An 18,823-nucleotide genomic window follows, 5' to 3' on the forward strand; every position below is an offset into this window, starting at 1 on the left:
TACGGACTTTTTGTGGCCGAGGCGCGGCATTGCAGCGAACTACCGTGACCCGAGACCAAAGCTTTGGGCCTCGACAGTGTGACCAACCGATCAGGCTATCGTCGCAACGGACCGTCTCGCTGTTTCAAGCCGCAGGATGAGGGAACAATGCGAATGCGAAGGTGAGGTACGTGTGGACGATGCTGTGTGTGGTGGGTCGGGAGAATCTTCGCGCACAAGGATGATCCCACACTATGCCACGTTCGCTCCAGACGATGCCGAATCGAACTTGACTGCAGCCGCGGCACACCTCGCATTCGCATTCCGGAGCTCGTAACGAGATAGATATAGTCTCCGACATGTGATGCGGTTGTGGTCGACGTCGCGATCCATTGGGTTGTGCGTCATCCGGCTTCTTCCGCCGCTTCAATCATCTCGCGTTCGCATCATAGCGTCATCCTCAAAAAGAACATCGAAATCGACCCTGACCAACGGTACGATGGTATAATGTCACCCGTTAAGTAGGAGTCGAGGAAGCACGAGCCCAGAAATACATGCGAGAGCCCCCCGATCTACAGACCACAGCGGACGCGTTTACACAACCTCCATCGTTATCAAACCTTTAAAGGCATACGTATGAGTCAAAAACTATGGAGAAAGAGCTTGGAGCTGGCGGGTCGATGATATGCCCAGGCAGAATTCTGCTAGGACTTCGGTATGGTACTCCATCGCCTCCTAAACTCATCCACGTTATCCAAATGTAAGATGCGCATCAACTTCTGCGATTGCAATGCATCGCATATTGCTTTGTTCTCTCAGCTCAGAGGGGTCATGGCTTCACGAAAAAGAACCGCGGCAAGCCAACTGTCGCACGGGGCGCCTGACCCCTATCGACATCGGCATCGTCGGGGTGGTCTTGTCGTTATTGCACGCATGCATGATACAAAACCTTCGTGTTGTGTAAGAACTGGGTGGTTACTTCTCGAACCATGCCAGTCGCGAACGTCATAGTGCAAAGAGCCTTGGCGAACAAATACCGACCACAGCACAGTCGCGGTACGAATTCCCGACTTGCCCCTTTGCGGCCTTTCATCCGAGTCATTGCTGAGTGCTGTGCAAGAACCGCTCTCTGAACAGAGAGCAGAGTGTGAACGCTATGTAGCAGCTGGAATCTGGGCGTGCACGTGTGCAGAGCAGAATGTGAGTATCATATGACCAAGGCGCAGTCAAGATCAGGTGTAGGATGGTTTGAATGGGGTTGGGACGTATTGGCTCTCTGAGCATGGAAGAGATTCACGGCCCGTTTTACGCTCACAGTGGCATTCGAACCATGGTTCTCTCAACAGTGTGGAAAAGGCCGCAGTAGCAGAAAGCACAAGGGCTCATCTTCCTAAGAAAACAAAATTCTAACCATTCAACCCACTATACAAATCACCACAACATTTACATTTCGATCCTTCGTCAGACGCAGGCAATGGATTCGCATCAATCAGCCGACTTGTTTGCGACGACAACGTCGTATGGATCTGTCGAACCGGCTGCAGACGTGGTCGATGGAGTCCACAAGCTTGCGATAGAGGAAGAAGACGACTACGAAGTACACGAAGACGAATACGTGACCCCTGAGGAGATTGACCCGTATGATTCAGACGACTCTGATGCATTCGGATACCGTGTAGATCTTGCTACTCAGGAGCTCCAGCATGCGTACAGACCAGTCCATACGCGCGCACTACTCGAGCGTGTAAAGTCCTGGGCTGATCGGATCTGTGGAGAATTCACTTTACCATCTAATCAGCGAGTACTCGATCATGTCGAAGCTTACGGGCTGAACAAGAATAAGTACAGGGTCTGGAATCGGGACGACGTCAATGCCAACACCATCCAAGTTGAATATCTCTCGCGAGTTGAGATGCATCCTGACTTCCAAAGTCGATATGGAGACCATTCGGAACAGATCAAGACTCTCCGACGCTACAACAAAGACCACAAGCAAGACTGCATCAACACGCCATATACTTTCATAACCTTTGATCGATGCTTCTTCAATGAACATAAGAACACAGCAAAGATGAGGACATATTGGAGCACTATACAAAACACAAAACGCCTTTGGATAGCGAGTTCCGCGAAAAAGCAGCTGATAACAGCATTTCAAGAGACAGCCAAGACTTGCGCACCGATCACGCAGGTTGTCTGCTTTGGAATAGGCGCGCTTAATCTTAAGAAGAACTGGTACCATTCCGCCATCCAATATATGGCCATCTTCAGCATCATACAAGCACTGAACCAGTACTACCGTCAGGCCGACTCCGCTCGGCCTTTGATCAAGCTGGTACTACAAGATCCAAATTACGAGACCAAAGATCATGAGATCTTGCGAAAACTGTTCAATGACAACGACAACATCAGCTTCGTATCTGACCCGGATGGTCTTCTCGCAATCAATGCGGGAACGCTAGTCGTGACAGCCTATCTCCCCTTCCAAATGCCTCTGGTCCAGATAATAGCCGATCTAATTTCGGAAAACCCTGGCCAAGGCCCAGCGGCAATACTATGCGACATCATGGAAGTCAATACTGAGAAGCGGAAGTACTCGTTCAGCGAGCGCGCATCTCCACATGTTGCCCGGCACTTCACAAACCATTACGAAAGGGAAGAGGATAGGTTTGAAGATCACGGTTTAGATGATGAGCTCATGGCAGATGCATATGGAGAAGATTGGGTGGAGAAGGACAGGTTGTATTGGTTGAATAAGATGGATTTATGGGTGCGAAAGCGCAGCGCGAGCCAATAACGTTTTCGTTTAAGCTCACTAGGCAAGTGAAAGCCCCCGAGATGCTGTCATAGTACGTATCATCCTGCCAGGACTCACCCACATAGCGTCACGGATTACAACTCACGGCGTCCATGTACGGCTATGACGAGTCAATCGGGATAAGGACATCTGGCTCGCACATGTCTTAGACCTTTGCAGCCTTCGCACGGGCTTAAGACATCGAATAGATGGCCACCACAATACCTAGTGAATACATCAGTCCGATTCACTCCTCACCTTCACGGATGCGCCTGGTCTGAGACCCACATTGTTTGTTCTCCGTTTGCTAGTGAATACGTACGACGAGGTACGTGCGCAATGCTATAAGTTGCTGCCTGGGCACATTCATATCGATCTCATCTCCATCTTCCTCGACTTCATCTTCCTCAACCCACTAACTGGTTCATTTCCTAACATCTACCCCACCTCTCGCCATGCCTGCAACAACAAGATCTCAGTCCAAGGCCAAAGCATCTGCTGATATACCTTCAATGTCAGAGAAAGCAGTCTCGGCTGATGACGTCACACCTGACGCGGAGAGCACGGGCAGCCATTCTGATTATCCTTCATTGAGCGACTCTAGGGATAAAACTGAACGTTACTGTGGCCCTGACCATCTCCGTGGCTGTAGCTGCTATTCTGACTCTGACTCTGACTTTGACGTCGAGGATGAGGATGAGGACTCATATTGGGAACAACCTCCGACAAAGTATGAGTGGTACAATTACCCTGTCGACCTTGTTACTGTGGAGAAGCTGCGGAACAACATACCGATCTATACACGTTCTCTGCTTCAAGAAATTCGCGAGCAACAGCAAGAGGCCCTTCACCAGATAAACCTCCCGAGCGTCCCCATAAGGACGGAATACCTCACCTGGCGAGACCCGAATGGCCGTCTTACGAAGGTTTGGCAAAAGAAAAATTGCGGTCGAATCGAGCGTGACCCAATCGAACACGTCGGAGTTGACTTCATGCCTCGTATATTCTTTGATCGAGACTTTCAGCGCGAGTGTGGATGGAAGTCGGAAGCAGTATTCTGGCTGCGAGTGGATAACAACACTATCACTGAGCCGGTTGGAGGCTTCTTCTACGATGCTCCATACGCGCTCACTCCCATGCGTCAGGAGAAGGACTCCGACCTCGATTATGCGGGAGAGATGAAGCGATGCCGCGATGCGATAGTACAGTCGTTAGCTTATTGGGGAACAAGCGACCTACGCGGCAGCTTCACCAACACCATCAAGGATGTCGTGAGTAGCTCAACGCAGATTGAGAAGATTGTGTGTTTTGGCCTAGGAGCACTCAGGCCATATTGGGCCTACAACACCTACAACAGTACATTCCAACACATCTCCGTCTTCTGTATCGCAAACATCCTAGCCGAGCGCTACAAGAAGGGTGCAGAGAAAGGAAGGAAGATACAGATCCTACTCCAAAACCCTCACTACCTGGAGAAGGACTGGATACTGTTCAAAGAACTACATGCAGCTATGGGCTGTGAAGCCAGCAGCGAGATAGAGTTCGTGCGGGATCCAGACGGTCTTCTCGCGATCGACTCACACACCATGGTCATCGCTCCCAATTTGCCGGTCTCATATCCTTGGGCTCAAATTATCGCTGATCTATTTGCATCGGAATCGGGACCAGCTATGATCATGGGCGATCATCTCGCTGCCGACCAAGAGCAGAAAATCTTCAAAATCCAGGACCGTGGATCACCAGCCGTGGCGAGGTTTCTGTCACATCGATACGTGCAGACCCAGACAGGTCTCGAGGGTGAAGGTCCGCGAGAAAAGCTACCTGCTAAAATGTTCAATCTCCCGCGGAAGGTAGACTGGCTTCCAGATATGAATATCTTTGTAAGGAAAGAGGGTATGTAGAAAGGGTGAGAGAGAAGAGACCGAGACGGGTCAGAAACCTCCCTACTCAGAAGGAGCGCTATAACGATAAATCCGCTGGATTGTATGCGCTCAGCTCTTTGCTCATCAATTCATTTCGATAGATCGCTGCTAATTCCACCAATTTAATTTCTCATTCGTTTACGATCTCTCTTACCTTACCTTTCCATCAGCATTTCAGTACCGTCAATAAACAGCAAAAAGTAATGGACATGACGGAAATCGAATCCGTATCTCCAGAACGGGCCGGGTGTCGAACGCCACCCGTTGTTGCCCTCGCCTAAACCGTTGAAGGCCAGACTACCAGCCCTTGCTTGTTACCACAAGGTAAGGTCCCAGCGTCGTGACCATTAGACCACATGCCCTGCGGGTACGTTCATAGCGATAAGAGCAAACTATGAGATTAATATCAACATCTACAAAACAAAAGTATTAGCAAAAGAGAAGCTTTCAACTCCATACTCACCTTTCTTGGGCTGCACTCCGACCCATACTTTCTCTCACCCGCATTCTTACCCGCCTCTTTACCCTGCTCTCCTCTTCCCTTAGATAGCTTCAACGTCGCCAAAAAGATAGGCACAGCGAGACTCGAACTCGCATCTCCCTATATACATTTATGGCCTGGGTCATCGCCCCCGAGCACAAGGGCCAAGCCTGCAGGACCAGCGGCAGCGCTACACACCTGTCGCGGTTCTATTCCTAGGGCGTCTTAGCTATTAGACTACATGCCTTGAACGTATTCGATAGCTTGTTGTAGAGCAAGAGAAGACATATCAGAGCGAGCAATAGGGCGGTGAGAAAGGAATGCGATGTTTGACGGCGTTCGTGCGATCAAAGATTGCGATGGCAAACCACAGGAACAAGGTAAAGGCAGCGTTCAGCAGCATTCCGACGCAAAAGCAAACCGCCAGGACACAGCAACAGCAAAAAGATTTGGACATGGCGAGACTCGAACCCGCATCTCTCTGCGCTGAAACCCATTACGGGTACGCCCTGATAGTCTGGTACCCTTTCGGGTTTTCTACCCATCTGGGTTATGACCCTTCTGGGTTGTGTTTCACCATTACGGTGTGTGTGACTAAAAGGTGAGGATCTTACCATTAGACGACATGCCCTTGATAGTTGTTGATGAGCGATTAAAGGATAGCTAAACCTATATCAACTGACATGGAGCTGAACAAAAAAAAACATGCTGGACATGGCGAGAATCGAACCCGCATTTCTTGCCCCAAAAATTTGCATTGATGGAGGTACGGTGACGAATGGAATGAGCCAACAATTTGCATTGATGGAGAGAGCCAACGAGTTGAATCGCCGGATAGGGCCACGAATTGTATTCATGGGGAGAGAAGGTGTACTGTGCTCAAGCGTCCTACCATTAGACGACATGTCCGTGAGATGATGTTTGATGGGATGAAAGGCAACGGGACGGGATATATAGGCGTTGGGCGCACGTAATATTGTTAGGAGTGTGTGCGGCGATGCGGAATCGTCATGGCTTGATTTGAGAGCTCCTACGCGTCATCTTGGTGTGTTGTGGCAGTCGCTGATGGTCGTGGTAGGCGTGACCGTGAGGGGTGCGGGAGCTTTGGGAAGGCACGGTGAGGCAGGAGCGCGGAAGCCGACCACTCCGTAGCCCACAATCTTCTAGCGGTGGAGACACTATGCAGTCATGGATTCCTGTTCTATGTCGTGGGCCTACTCAATAAGGGTATATCGCATATAATCATCCACTCACTCAGTACCCTGCCAACAGCCGCCAGACCACTTCCATCTAACTCAACAACTCTTTGATATCCTCAATCCTCTGCACCCTCTTCTCTTCATCACTCATCATACCCAGCGAACTCGCACTGCAACACGTTAGCACCCACTCTTCATATCCAATCAATCTCTTCCCACTTACATAAACTTCTTCCTTTCCTGAATCCTAAGCATCTTCTCCTCGATACTCCCCTCCACACAAAACCTCACCACCTTGACCTCCCTCTCCTGACCCATACGGTGCACACGATCGATAGCCTGGGCCTCGACGGCAAAACTCCACCACGGGTCCATCATGAAGACTTTGTTTGCACAGGTCAAGTTCAGGCCTACACCACCTGCTCTCAGACTGAGGAGCAGGACGTATGGTTTCGGGGATGTGGTGAATTCGGTGAGGATCTGGGCGCGCACTTTCTGGCTGATGGAGCCGTCGAAGCGGAGGAAGGGGATATGGTCGCGGGTTAGAGCGGGTTCGATGAGGTCGAGGAAGGATGTGAATTGTGAGAAGACGACGGTCTTTGCGCCTTTCTCCTCTTTGCGGGTTTTCTTGAGATGGCGTAAGAGGGCTTGAGTTTTTGCGGAGCCGGTGACGCCGATGCGACGGAGGCTTATGCGCGGTGTCTGCGTGGAAGTAGGCGGTACGTCAGTGGCGCGGAAAGCGTGATCACCTTCGTCTCCTTCAATGACATTGTCATGCCGGATGACTTCAAAGACGTCGCGCGCGTTGATGGGTTCGCGGCAGTTCCAGCAGCGCGGTATCTCGTTCTTGTCGCGCTGGTGAGCGATGTAACTTAGCAAGCACTCCTTGCAGGCTGAGTGCCAACAGCCGGTGACTGCTTGCTCGATCATGGGTTCTTCGGAGCAGATTGGACATTCGGCCGCAGATTCGTCTTGGATCTGTTTCAAGACATGTGCGCCGAACCTGTTGACATCTTGGTCGCCCTCAGCAGTGAAACGTTCAATCAGAGAGGAGAGGTCCATATCATCCGCCAAGCCGTTTGCGAGATCCGATGCTAACGAGGCGTCTTCTTCGTCAGCGACAAGGTTGCGATTGCGTGTCAGTACGGGATGGCAGCATGATTGCCGTAGTCGTAGAATTTGCGCGAATATGGTTGTATACGACTTCATCAGTGTGCCGGCTTCTGCATTAGCATTGACCAGACTCTTTGCGCGCAGAAAGATGTGGTCATACACATCCCGCTCGTCCTGTGACAGCACAATCTTCTCCACTTCGATCGTCCGCGGGGGCAGTGGTACCAGAGCTTCACCGTCGGGTGTCTTCATGTCCTTCGTTCGACGAAGCACTAGTGGCTCTAGTACTGTCTGGACCACATTCAAGGCACGTACAAAGTCGCCTGATTCGAACGGTACGGTGATGAACGTCTTCCAGAAAGAGAAGTTCGCCCATGGCTCGACCTTAAGGAAACGAACCAGACTGAATAGATCTTCCAAGCGGTTCACGATGGGTGTTCCTGTAAGCGCCCATCGATGTTTTGCACTGAGCTCGTAGCATGCTTTGGCCGTTTTTGACTGCCGGTTCTTGATGTAGTGCGCTTCATCAAGGATGATGCGGAAGTACTCGAGCGAGAAGATGCCACCATGCGAGCCACGGTTCCCTTCTTGGTTAACCACCTGGTTGTACTCTGATAGAACTGTGCCGTAGCTCGTGATGATAACGTTGGGCGCATTAGCTCCGTTTGATGCGCAACATAACTTCTGAAGGTTTACAGCCTTCTCCGAGCCGTAATAGAGCATGGCCTTCAGTGTACCTTCTTTAGACGCCTTTTCGGCTTCGCTGTGCCACTGTGCCAGCAATGACATGGGTGCTATGACGAGTGTGGTGTATGGCGCAGGCTCAACTTCGGCACTGAGCTTTTGCAACCGGGGAAGAGCCTTCCGCGTCGCCAACGCATCCTCGTCAACTTCTGTTCTATTTGTATGGATCAAGCTGAGCATCTCTATAGTCTTACCCAGACCCATTTCATCAGCGAGTATACCGCCGAGGCAGTTCTGCTCTTGTTTCGGGAACTCAAGCGAGAGCTCGCCAGAGTAGGGATTAACGTAGAACATGGTCTGGTCTTCGATGGTCGGTATTGGCTGATTGTCTGCATCGTGCGTTGGCCACTGGTATTCCTCCCACAACGGATGCATCGAGGTCTCCTTGTCCTCTATCGACTCATTCCTTTCTTTGCTGACCATCCAAAAGAGCGCCTGCTTCTGATACTTGCGCAAGTCCATGCGGAAGGTGCTTGCTGGCTCCATGGTAGGGGTGTCAAAGTCAAAAGACTGCGCCTTCTTGTACAGTGAATCCAGCTGATCTTGTTCCAGCTCTTCTCCTTCTTCGGCTTCGTCGGGTGGCGGGGAGGATGTGGGGTTGGTAGACGTCGCAGGCGTAGAGGATGTTCCGTTCTTCGGCTTCGGCTTATCGCCTTTCTTCTCCTCGCTCTCTGCTGCCTGTAATAGACCTTGTCGCTTGTGCTTCGCGGTCTCTTCATTTTCGCGGGTCGGTTGGAGGTTGATGTTATCGAAGAGCTTCACAAGACCAACTTGCCGTAACCGAAGGTCTCGCTCGTCGGACGATTCCTTCTCTTCGAACAGATTGATCTCTCGATTGTTGTCTGGTTTGGCAAATTTACGCGAATCGAATGCTGCGCGAACGAAGAAAGCTCGTAGCTGTAGGTATATGGTATCGCCTGTGCGTATTTTGTCGGGCGTGTAGACAACCGAGCCATCGAAAGAGCACACTTTCTGGTCGAGTAGCACAGATACCCAGGCTGCTGAGTCGTTGTCCAATCTGCCAACTTCGGCTCCACGCTCATTCATGAACCTGACTACGATATCTGGCTTTGAGAGTTTGATGACCTTCTTTGCCTTGTTGAGTTTGGGTTGTGGCTTCGTGCGCTCGATACGTATCTTTTCGTCATGCTTCAGCTGAGATCCGCTCTTGGTAGCAAAGCCTACGACTCCAAACGAGCCAATGTAGCGCTTACTGGGCATCTCTCGTAGTATCGTGGGTGTGGAGGTGCCTGAGCCTGGTGTGGACGCATTGGATATTTCGGATTCGGTTCGATTGAGGGTTTTCGCTATCGTCATCTGAATGGGCTGCCGACCGGATTTGAAGACGGGTGCGGGGGACGGTGAGGGCATCTTGCTCCATGAGCCGTCCAAGTAGAGGTTGATTGCTACACATTGTCAGCCATGCAACTACAACCTCAGACTTACTGGCATACCTCGTTCTACATTGCTTCCACTGACGTCTTTCAGCTTCTGCAGTACCGTGGTAGAGAGTTCTCCAACAACGGCCTGGAGCATTCCGACATCGAAACTCCCGAAATCGGCCTCTTCGTCATTGCCATTGCTTTCGTCTGGTGCATCTGCGGCGTGTAGTGGCGGCGACGAAGGGGGAGGCTCGATGGGGTTCGACTGCGGCTGAGTAGGAGAGGAGTCTTCTATGAAGAATCTGCGCTTCTTTACGGGTCGCTCGTCTGGGTGTGGTGACTCCATCGTGTTGTGTCGTGTGTTGGTGTTGCGCTTTCCTCGCATGCGCCCAATTCGTCCAGTCGCGTCGACGCGCTTTCACGTGGCGACTGCGGGTGATCGACGTAATAGCGTCATACAACCCACCAGTCGCCGTGGACTCTTTGTGCCTTACACGAGCAATTGCGCCTCCCCCAGATTGCGCAAACACATGCATCTTCTACGACGATAGATCGGATTTCCTTCTTCTTCTGTTCGATTCCCATGCATCTTCGCTCTGTACAGTAGTCTTCGTCTTCTCAAAAGTTTTCAATGCCACCTCCGAGGCTCTGCACAGCTCCCGTTCGTCGCACACACACCTACCCAAGACCACGACGGAGGCAATTTCACACTTCTCCACGACTCCAGAATGCTGCTCGCCCTTCAGAAGATGAGATTGCACGCGCACGTGCCTACTGCGCGAATCTAGTCAGGTAGCCTTACCATGGCAATCCTCTTGTATTCCGCACACTAACAGATTGGCAGAACATACGATGCACCCTCGCACGTTCTCCAGACTTTCATACCACAATCCTCCCGAGATGCATACCTCGCGATTCGCGCCTTCAACGTCGATGTCGCCCGCGTCGCCGACACTACGAGCACCCCCACAATTGGCATGATGCGCATGCAATTCTGGAGAGATACTGTCACGAAAGCATTGGCCGGCACACCTCCGAAGGAGCCAGTCGCCATCCTATTGGCACAAGCAGCTGAGGATTTGCATGAGCGATCTGATGGGAAAGCGCGACTGAGCAAGAACTGGTTCCACCGCATCATCAACACAAGAGAACAGTATCTTGGGAACCCACCATATCCCACATTGAGCGCACTGGAAAGCTACGCGGAGAATACATACTCGACGATGTTGTATCTGACGCTGTCAGCGCTGCCTCAGGCCTCGCTCACCACCGACCACATCGCATCGCATATCGGCAAGGCCATGGGCATCGCGGCCGTACTACGCGGCATCCCACTCATCGCATTCCCACCGCAACAGCCACTAGGCACTAGCAACTCCATGACCGGGCAATCTGGACCCACGCAAGGCGCCGTACTCCTCCCGCTTGACGTAATGGCCGAAGCCAACGTTCGCGAAGAAGACGTCTTCCGAGAAGGCGCTTCGGCCCCCGGTCTCCGCGACGCCATCTTCACAGTCGCGACACGCGCGAACGACCACCTCATTACCGCCCGCGAGATGCTGTCCAAGCTGCGATCCGAAGGCACGCTCGGCCACGACTTCGAACACCAGAACGAGGAGGAACATCAGTACAGCGCACAGCAGATGAACACAGGGCAGGAGGCACAATTAGCGGAGGTTGAGCAGGCATTCGGTGTCTTCATGCCGAGCATAGCGACACAGTCTTGGCTGGATAGGTTACAAGGAGTGGACTTTGACATCTTTGATGCGAATCTGAGGAAGGTCGACTGGAAGCTGCCCATGAAAGCGTATTGGGCGTATAGTCGGCGGAAGATATAACGTCCAAAAGAATAAAGCTTTTGCTGATGTACTGCTCAAGGCCGCAAGGTGCTCCGAACGATGATGCTGATCTTCACCAATGCATACAACGGCGAGGTACAAATCAAAACTCAGGAAATCGACCAACGCCACGGCCATGCGACCTTGGCTTTGCTGTTTTAATAAATCCTCCTTTTGAAGCTGAGGTAGGGAGAACGAAGGAGGTATGGTGAACGTCTGCCTCTTTATATGCCCTTCCGGGACCCTGGTCGCAAACGAGCCGGTAACCCGATTGAAGTACATGAAAAGGTCATAGGATTGTGGGAATCGCTCTTTTGAATAGCACGGCATATCTCCGCGCAGAACGTTATGCATGTCGACACGACTTCTGTGAACAAGTTCTCATGAAGCTTCTGGCATTGGTTTTATTATCTTCGTTTCCATTATTAGAAGATGGACGGGCCGCCGCAACAAATCCACCTCATTCCATGAAGTTTTTATAACCCAAGCTTTTGAATATCGCGTGTCGGGCGTCTCAATGATGGATTAGAAGCCGAAGAAGAGCAGGACAGACACCCATGTTGACATGCTCACAGACTTTTGGAAGCAAAATGCTGGAAGTTGGCTTTCGGCGGAAGAGCGGAGGCAGTGCTCATGTACTAGATCCAACGTAGTCTTGGGAGGCAAAGGCCGTGCTCATTTGCCTGATTCGATGTCGTTTTAGAAGCGAGTGTCGAAAACATGAGTGCGCCGTTTCTTGATTTTAGAGCAAAAGAGAAGAAGAAGGGACTTGAGGAGTAAACAGCTGCATTGAAGGCGAGGTTTATATATGCCAGGAACCAGATGTGGACACTCAGCGCAGCATATCGCGAGACCAACTGATTTTCGGTTTTTGATGTGCTCTCATGTGCTCTTGTTGCTCAGACAAAACATAGCCACTATATCCACCATTTCTGAAAGTCTCCAGGGCTCGTCGCGCAGAACAACATGTCTAGGTCTTTTGTCTTATTCTGATATTTTGTTCCAAGTGAGAATGGAAAATGAAAGGCAGAGAGGATATGCCATCTACCAGTTTTGGTGGTAAAGACTCAGAGGTTAAACTTTGCGCAAGAGCGGGGACAATGCTCATGATTTCTGGATGATATTCTTTTTAGAAAGAGAAGGGCAGACACATCCCATGTTGGTATGACATCTTTTGGAGGACAAAGTCGATGGGGAGAGGGGTTGAGGAACAAGAAGGCGAGCGGAAGCCAAGACTTATATATTCGATCAACTGGAGGCGGGCCAAGGCGCAGCGTAGCAGACTGGCATACGCATTTTACTCATGGTTTCTCGCATCTTCGTTTTGCGCAGACAAAGCATGAAAGTCCGTCGGTGCAGTTTAGAAATCTCGGCGCGGAGAACGACATGAGTGTCAATGCATCTTGTTTTTGAGATTTTGTTGCAGGTGATAAGAGAAGAAAGAAGGGAGTACGGCTTCAAGACTGGGAGGCCTTATATAGACCAGTTTGTATTGCGAGCTAATCCTCATGAAGCTGTCGTTGGTTGGAGGGCAACAGCACATGGTCTGATCGAGCCGGTCTTTCGAAGGATGCACGTTCATATGATTCTTTGGAAATTGTTTAGAAGAAGGGAAGAACAGAAACGACGCGTATTTTACACCTCTCCGTCTCTTCCCGTCAACTCGTAGTTGTGTCAAAATCCTGGCGTAGTGAGGGTTGGCCGGACAGACGCGTCGAGAAAACGCCAGCGAATACAGTAACTTTACTTTCATAGGCAATTCAGCATCTGCATAGGAAGCATGCATCCGGGACGCGTGTAAAGTCAAAGCAAACTATTGATTTGGATGATTGACACGGAAGGCGAGGTTTAGAGCCCCGCCCTTTCGTATCCAATGTGGTTAGTCTGCGCATCCTTCCTGTCATCCTCCCGGACGGTATCATGTCGTAAACTTGTCACTTTAGTAGTAAGATTCATTACCTTCGTTCACAAGATCCGTACCGTGATTGTCGCAAGGACGGCAGTTTAGGATGGCGTCAAATGTGCGTGCCCTTCGTTGCGACCCCCTGACCTCGGGCTATCCCCAAGCTAACAACAACAGCCAAACGCTTCGATGACCTGGGCGGCATCGTCCAAAGAAGATGGTTCCAAAGTAGGATTTCTGGACTTACCGCGCGAACTTCGCGACATGATTTACGAGTCCGCCTTCCGCATCAAAGGCGCTGTTCTCGTTTACTCGCGCGACCCCTTCGCAGTTCGGCCGGTGATGAGAGTGCTGAACATCCGACATGGCGGCGAAGGACCGATTGAACCGCAACCCTTATGCAGCGGCCAGATCCCGGTAGCACTCATAAGGACGTGTCGACAGCTTCGCGCAGAAAGCAGCCCTGTCTTCTTCGGGTCCAACGTCCTTTCCTTTTGGGCTCTGGGCAACATCGACGTTGGCCTTGCCAACCGACTCTTGGTGCGGCACATTGTAACTGAAGCAAGTCCTCGCGGCATCTTTGACAAGTCTCTCGAGCATGTGAGCTATTGTTGGAAGAGAAGGTTTTGGCCTGAGATATTGCGTAGCAGCGACGCGATACTGGAGCAGTTCCCCAACCTGGACACGCTGACCTACTCTCTGAAGCCGCCACGTGAGGAGATTTGGAAACCTGCTTTCTTCGATGTGGCCAACAAGACGAGAGAGCAACGTGTCGATCTGGTTGCTAGTTGGATGAGTCAAATGTGTTCTTGGGAGGATGAGCGACTGCGTAGGATTTTGCATCTCGAGATGGTGCCTTCGCCTGGGCTCTCGAGGGATGAATATGCGGGTTCGCGGTTTGTTCCTGAAGACGAAGACGTCTGGGACTACACCGAGTTCGTGGATGCATTCGAGCGGATGAAGAAATCGATTTAATCAGATAGGCGGAGAAGCGTTTCGATCATCTAAAAGCAACATGAGCATTCTGTGGGTGGCCACGTTAGCAGAACCATCGTTCGGCGCAGGATGACGGGAGGAGGCATGATCGCATGAGCCTTGCCTTCCAGGTCACATTAATCTTGTTTTATGGGCCGTTGGCACAATGTGTGCTTTTCTCCACGCGATGCAAGCAGAAACTTGGAGTTTGGTACCGGCATCCCCACGAACTGGTGGCTCAACTGGTAAGCGACGAGGCTAGATCGCCGGCCGATTCCGGCAACTACACCCCAGCCGCAGGTGTCAAGCACGGCATCAAGAAAACGCCATTCCGCGCTCAGATCTTGCGAAAAGATCTAAATACCATAGACATGTTCCTCCGACCAGCTCGCACCTGCACACGGTCACTCCACACATCAACCCGCGCAATCACGGCCCGGCCGTCCATAAACCCACCAAACGACGCTTTCCGAAACCGGCAAAACCTAGTTCCCAAATTTTCGACAAAACAGTCATCATTGCAATTGAGCAGCAGGCGATTCATAGCAACCTCCGTACCGCGACTTCAACAAATCGGCTCCGCAGAACGGATTTCAACATCCAAAATGGCAGGCGACGATCACTACCTCACGCTCTCATGCCCGGATAAGGCTGGCATTGTGTACGCCGTCACGGGCCTGCTGGCAAAGGAAAACCTCACGATTCTCGATCTGCAGCAATTTTCCGACCCAGACTCCAAGACTTTCTTCATGCGTGTGCATTTCGGGCATGCAGCAGATGTGACCGCGCTGCAAGAAAGCATGAAGAAGCTCGCTTCGGAAATGAGCATGACATACCAGATCCAACGGGTAGACTCGAAGCCCAAAGTCCTCATCATGGTATCCAAAATCGGACACTGCCTCAACGACCTCTTGTTCCGCGTCAAGTCTGGCCAACTCAAAGTCGACGTACCGATTATTGTGTCCAACCACCCCGAGTTTGCCGAGCTGGCAAAGAACAACGGCATTGAATTTCATCACCTGCCTGTAACCAAGGACACAAAGGAGAAGCAGGAGACGCAGATTCTGGATCTGATTAAGCAACATAACATCGATCTTGTTGTTCTGGCGCGCTACATGCAGGTCCTCTCACCGCGCCTGTGCACGGAGATGTCGGGAAAGATTATCAACATTCATCACTCTTTCTTGCCTTCGTTCAAGGGCGCAAAACCTTACCATCAGGCCTACGAGCGTGGTGTCAAGATTATCGGTGCGACCGCACATTTTGTTACCGCGGATCTGGACGAGGGACCGATCATCGAACAGCGCGTTGCGAGGGTCGACCATGCTTTGAGCCCCAAGGAGTTGGTCGAGGAGGGAAGCAATGTTGAAAGCCAGGTTTTGGCTGCGGCAGTTAAGTGGTGGAGCGAGAAGAGGGTGTTTTTGAACGGTCAAAAGACTGTCGTGTTCAACTAAAGCGTGCCATCAAAAGTCGACGAAAAGCAATGTAAATATACACATGTGTCATGAAAAGCCTCTGAAAATTAATCTACAATGGATTGGGCACGCTTACCACTTGACGCGCAGGCCTTCGAAACTTCTCGGCATAGGTGGAAAGTCAGCAGACAGGCCATCTTCGCCGATGTACTTCTCCTTCAGTAGCAGACAGGTCGAGCACAGGCGCTCCCCGATTGAGTGTTGACCGAGCCAGATGCGGCCTTGAGCGCTGTAAAGCAAAGTCGCGATGTCGGTGAACATGTTCGATGTAGGATTGGTTTGGAGGTCGGTATCGTTGAAAACGTGCGGCTGTGCGTCGAAGAACTCGTCATCCGATTGCGTATAATCGTCGGTATCGTCCGTTTGAAGCATCCCGGTATAGTCCTGAAGCTCTTCTAATATCGTCGAGCCTTTTTGAATCGTGTCGCAGACACAGTTCGAGTTGTGACCGGACCTGACGCATTCTGTGACGGCTATGCGCGCAGGCTCGACCAGTCCACCAGCGAATGAACCGTAGTCGTCTCCGCAGTGGGCGCATGCAGTTCTTGATGACTTTCCAGCGCCGTGAGGGATATGCTTGGCCTGAGTCAGCACACGGACGAAGGTCCTTCGTGTCATACCAAGTTGGCAGAGATAGCGATCGAGCTCTTCCCGCAGATACACTTTCAACTGCTCAATGCAGTCCAATACTGCGTGGCACCAAGCTGAATAGATACTCGGTAGTGCTTGCAGGAATTGCTTATGTGTAAGGTTGTCCTCCATCCAATCAAAGCCCTTCATCTGCAGGAACGAGCCGGCGTTCACGACCATTGGCAGCACTACTCGGCCGCTTGCACGTAGAGCAAGCCAAGAGCCTATCGCGTCCAGGTGCCTCTTGCTAACCCCTGAACGCTCCTCGTGAGAAAGACCGAGGATCTGCTGGATGTACTTGTTGTGACGGGAATGATTGAGAACAGATCTCATCGCATGTTGCAGGGCGGACCAGATATTGCGCGCGCTGAATTCGACGTACTCCTCATTCACGGTAAGGTGAAGTAGCCACGTGATACTGTTTCGCGAGATAGGAACTCGTTCTCTCGCATACGCTCTCTTGAGCCAGTCGTGTACAGTCCAGCCATCACTGTCGGCGTCGGCGATGTCAATGCATTCGCAGAAGAGTCTGAGCATGGCGATCTTGATATCAGCGTGCTCATCAGTACAAAATGCAACGAAAAGCGATATGGGCGATCTAATTTCGTTAGCAGCGGTGCTGTCAGTTGATACTGGGGACCTACAAGATCGCATCAGAAGGTCCTTCATACACCAGTGCAGACTTGTCTGCCCCTCCCTTGACCAGCAAAGCGCAAAGCTCGACATGACCTGCTGCGGCGGCAAACTGGCCAAATCAGCATCCTTGAATAAGTTCTCCACACAGGAGTAGCGTCTTACGTGCAGTGGTTTCCATCCTTTGGGGCTCGTGTCTACTACGCTTGCCATTCCCTTCTCCAGAAGCGCTTCGACAGCACGGGTCTGACCAGTGCGACAGAGCTCGAAGATGAGCGAGTCATCGGGAACCGGGCAGGTCACTGTTATGTTACAGTTAAAGAGCCAGCTCCGCCCCCCGGATGCCACGACAGCTTCGAGGCCGCTCTGAATGCCCATGTACTGTTGCCATCTTGTAGGGTATAATATCAGCGACCTGACGATCTGGGGTTTCCTACGTCTCTTGGAAGACTTGTTGTCGTGATGAATAGTCGTTGTGCGTAGCCAAGCACACCCGAGTGCAGTGCGGATGGTTGAGACATGGTGTCTTACGCGATACCGCAGATTCTCGGCATAAACAAAAGTCTTGGTCCGCAGCTGTCCACATTCATCGATCGTATAGCCGTCTTGTGAATAGATCTCCAGCGATGTCGGTTCGAAGGTGGTGACCGCAGTTTGTGCGATGGCGTGCAACATGAGCTCCTGTACCTCATAATTGATCGAGCTGCGCTCCGTGAGCATTTTACCCAAAGGCTGTAGTGCGTTTGTCGTGAATGAAGATGTCATTCGACGGAGGGAACGCTGGCCAACGAATTTGGAGGGGATACTTTGCACTGGTGTCCAACTAGACGCGTCCTCGATCCCAGGCAAACGAAGTGGGCCTTTCCGGACGGGTTTAGAAGCGTCATGTCCTTCGATCTCTCCAAATACTTTCAATCTTGTCGAAAGACGGGAAGAGCGAGCTTGAATCACGCTAAGTGTGCATGGTCAGCGAACCGCTATTGGCATGCATAGAATCGCGTCGTACCTTTCGTGGGCCATAGCTAGTGTGAGAGTCGACTTTGTGTCGTTCAAAGAGTCACGGAACCGTTGGATATGTTTGCTGTGAAGGGCAGCTTTAAAAGCTGTACGTACTCGTTGCCTTCGCGACAGCGATGAAAGTCCGCCATCGAATCTTTCAACAATGAGTGTTAGATCCTGAATGATCAGTGGTAGCTTGCGTGCCGAAATCGGTACACTTACTGCAATCTTGGCTCGGCAGTGTTGCACACCTTCTGCTAGACAACCACCAAGACTGTTGCCATGGGATTCGACTCTCTGGAAGACTGAGATGAGGAAGCGTAGATCTTCCTTGATGGCAATGATCTCCCGAGGCGCATCTTCGACTGTCTCCCAAAATGTATAAAGTTTGATACACGCTTCGGTAAGTTGGAAAGCCACAGATATGACAGCGAGGCCTGGATGCTATTAGTAAGAGATGACGAAATCCTTCATCGAAAGTACCGTTCGCCGCAATCGAAAGTCCTTCCATTGTTTCTGCAGCTTGATTACTGATTGCATGGCAAGAGCAGCCGGATTAGAGCTTATATTGCAGTGAGCCTACTGCTGTACAGCAAAGGGGCGAGGTTCACGCACGTCTCAGCATTGCCCAGTTGTGGCTGCGCCAATGCATGCTCAATGATTCCCCTGCAGGTCGCCTCGTGCTTCACCTACGCGAAATCCGTGCTGAGCATGCCTTTGAGCCTTGCGCATGGTCATAGCTGGGAGACCGGG

General features: G+C 51.4%; 7 protein-coding genes across 7 annotated transcripts; 5 read left to right on the forward strand and 2 right to left on the reverse strand.

Moving 5' to 3' along the window:
* Window positions 1-1,453: 1,453 nt before the first annotated feature.
* J4E86_002400 (uncharacterized protein) lies at window positions 1,454-2,776 on the forward strand (the record flags this gene model as incomplete). The annotated part of the gene is made up of 1 exon (XM_051442960.1): window positions 1,454-2,776. One exon carries the CDS (start codon window positions 1,454-1,456, stop codon window positions 2,774-2,776), a length of 1,323 nt encoding a protein of 440 aa, XP_051306548.1.
* Window positions 2,777-3,231: 455 nt separating this feature from the next.
* J4E86_002401 (uncharacterized protein) lies at window positions 3,232-4,677 on the forward strand (the record flags this gene model as incomplete). The annotated part of the gene is made up of 1 exon (XM_051442961.1): window positions 3,232-4,677. One exon carries the CDS (start codon window positions 3,232-3,234, stop codon window positions 4,675-4,677), a length of 1,446 nt encoding a protein of 481 aa, XP_051306549.1.
* Window positions 4,678-6,469: 1,792 nt separating this feature from the next.
* J4E86_002402 (uncharacterized protein) lies at window positions 6,470-9,963 on the reverse strand (the record flags this gene model as incomplete). The annotated part of the gene is made up of 3 exons (XM_051442962.1): window positions 6,470-6,548; window positions 6,602-9,641; window positions 9,690-9,963. 3 exons carry the CDS (start codon window positions 9,961-9,963, stop codon window positions 6,470-6,472), a joined length of 3,393 nt encoding a protein of 1,130 aa, XP_051306550.1.
* Window positions 9,964-10,248: 285 nt separating this feature from the next.
* On the forward strand, window positions 10,249-11,455 carry J4E86_002403 (uncharacterized protein; the record flags this gene model as incomplete). Its single annotated transcript, XM_051442963.1, has 2 exons — window positions 10,249-10,409; window positions 10,462-11,455. The coding sequence occupies 2 exons, from the start codon at window positions 10,249-10,251 to the stop codon at window positions 11,453-11,455; spliced, it is 1,155 nt and encodes a 384-aa protein (XP_051306551.1).
* A 2,092-nt stretch (window positions 11,456-13,547) lies between these two features.
* On the forward strand, window positions 13,548-14,333 carry J4E86_002404 (uncharacterized protein; the record flags this gene model as incomplete). The annotated part of the gene is made up of 1 exon (XM_051442964.1): window positions 13,548-14,333. The coding sequence occupies one exon, from the start codon at window positions 13,548-13,550 to the stop codon at window positions 14,331-14,333; it is 786 nt and encodes a 261-aa protein (XP_051306552.1).
* Window positions 14,334-14,938: 605 nt separating this feature from the next.
* On the forward strand, window positions 14,939-15,787 carry J4E86_002405 (uncharacterized protein; the record flags this gene model as incomplete). Its single annotated transcript, XM_051442965.1, has 1 exon — window positions 14,939-15,787. One exon carries the CDS (start codon window positions 14,939-14,941, stop codon window positions 15,785-15,787), a length of 849 nt encoding a protein of 282 aa, XP_051306553.1.
* A 93-nt stretch (window positions 15,788-15,880) lies between these two features.
* Window positions 15,881-17,791, reverse strand: J4E86_002406 (uncharacterized protein; the record flags this gene model as incomplete). The annotated part of the gene is made up of 1 exon (XM_051442966.1): window positions 15,881-17,791. The coding sequence occupies one exon, from the start codon at window positions 17,789-17,791 to the stop codon at window positions 15,881-15,883; it is 1,911 nt and encodes a 636-aa protein (XP_051306554.1).
* Between the last annotated feature and the right edge of the window lie 1,032 nt (window positions 17,792-18,823).

The sequence above is a fragment of the Alternaria arbusti genome (genome assembly GCF_024043155.1).
Source record: "Alternaria arbusti strain BMP 1465 chromosome Unknown scaffold_2, whole genome shotgun sequence".
NCBI classification, from domain to species: Eukaryota; Fungi; Ascomycota; class Dothideomycetes; order Pleosporales; family Pleosporaceae; genus Alternaria; species Alternaria arbusti.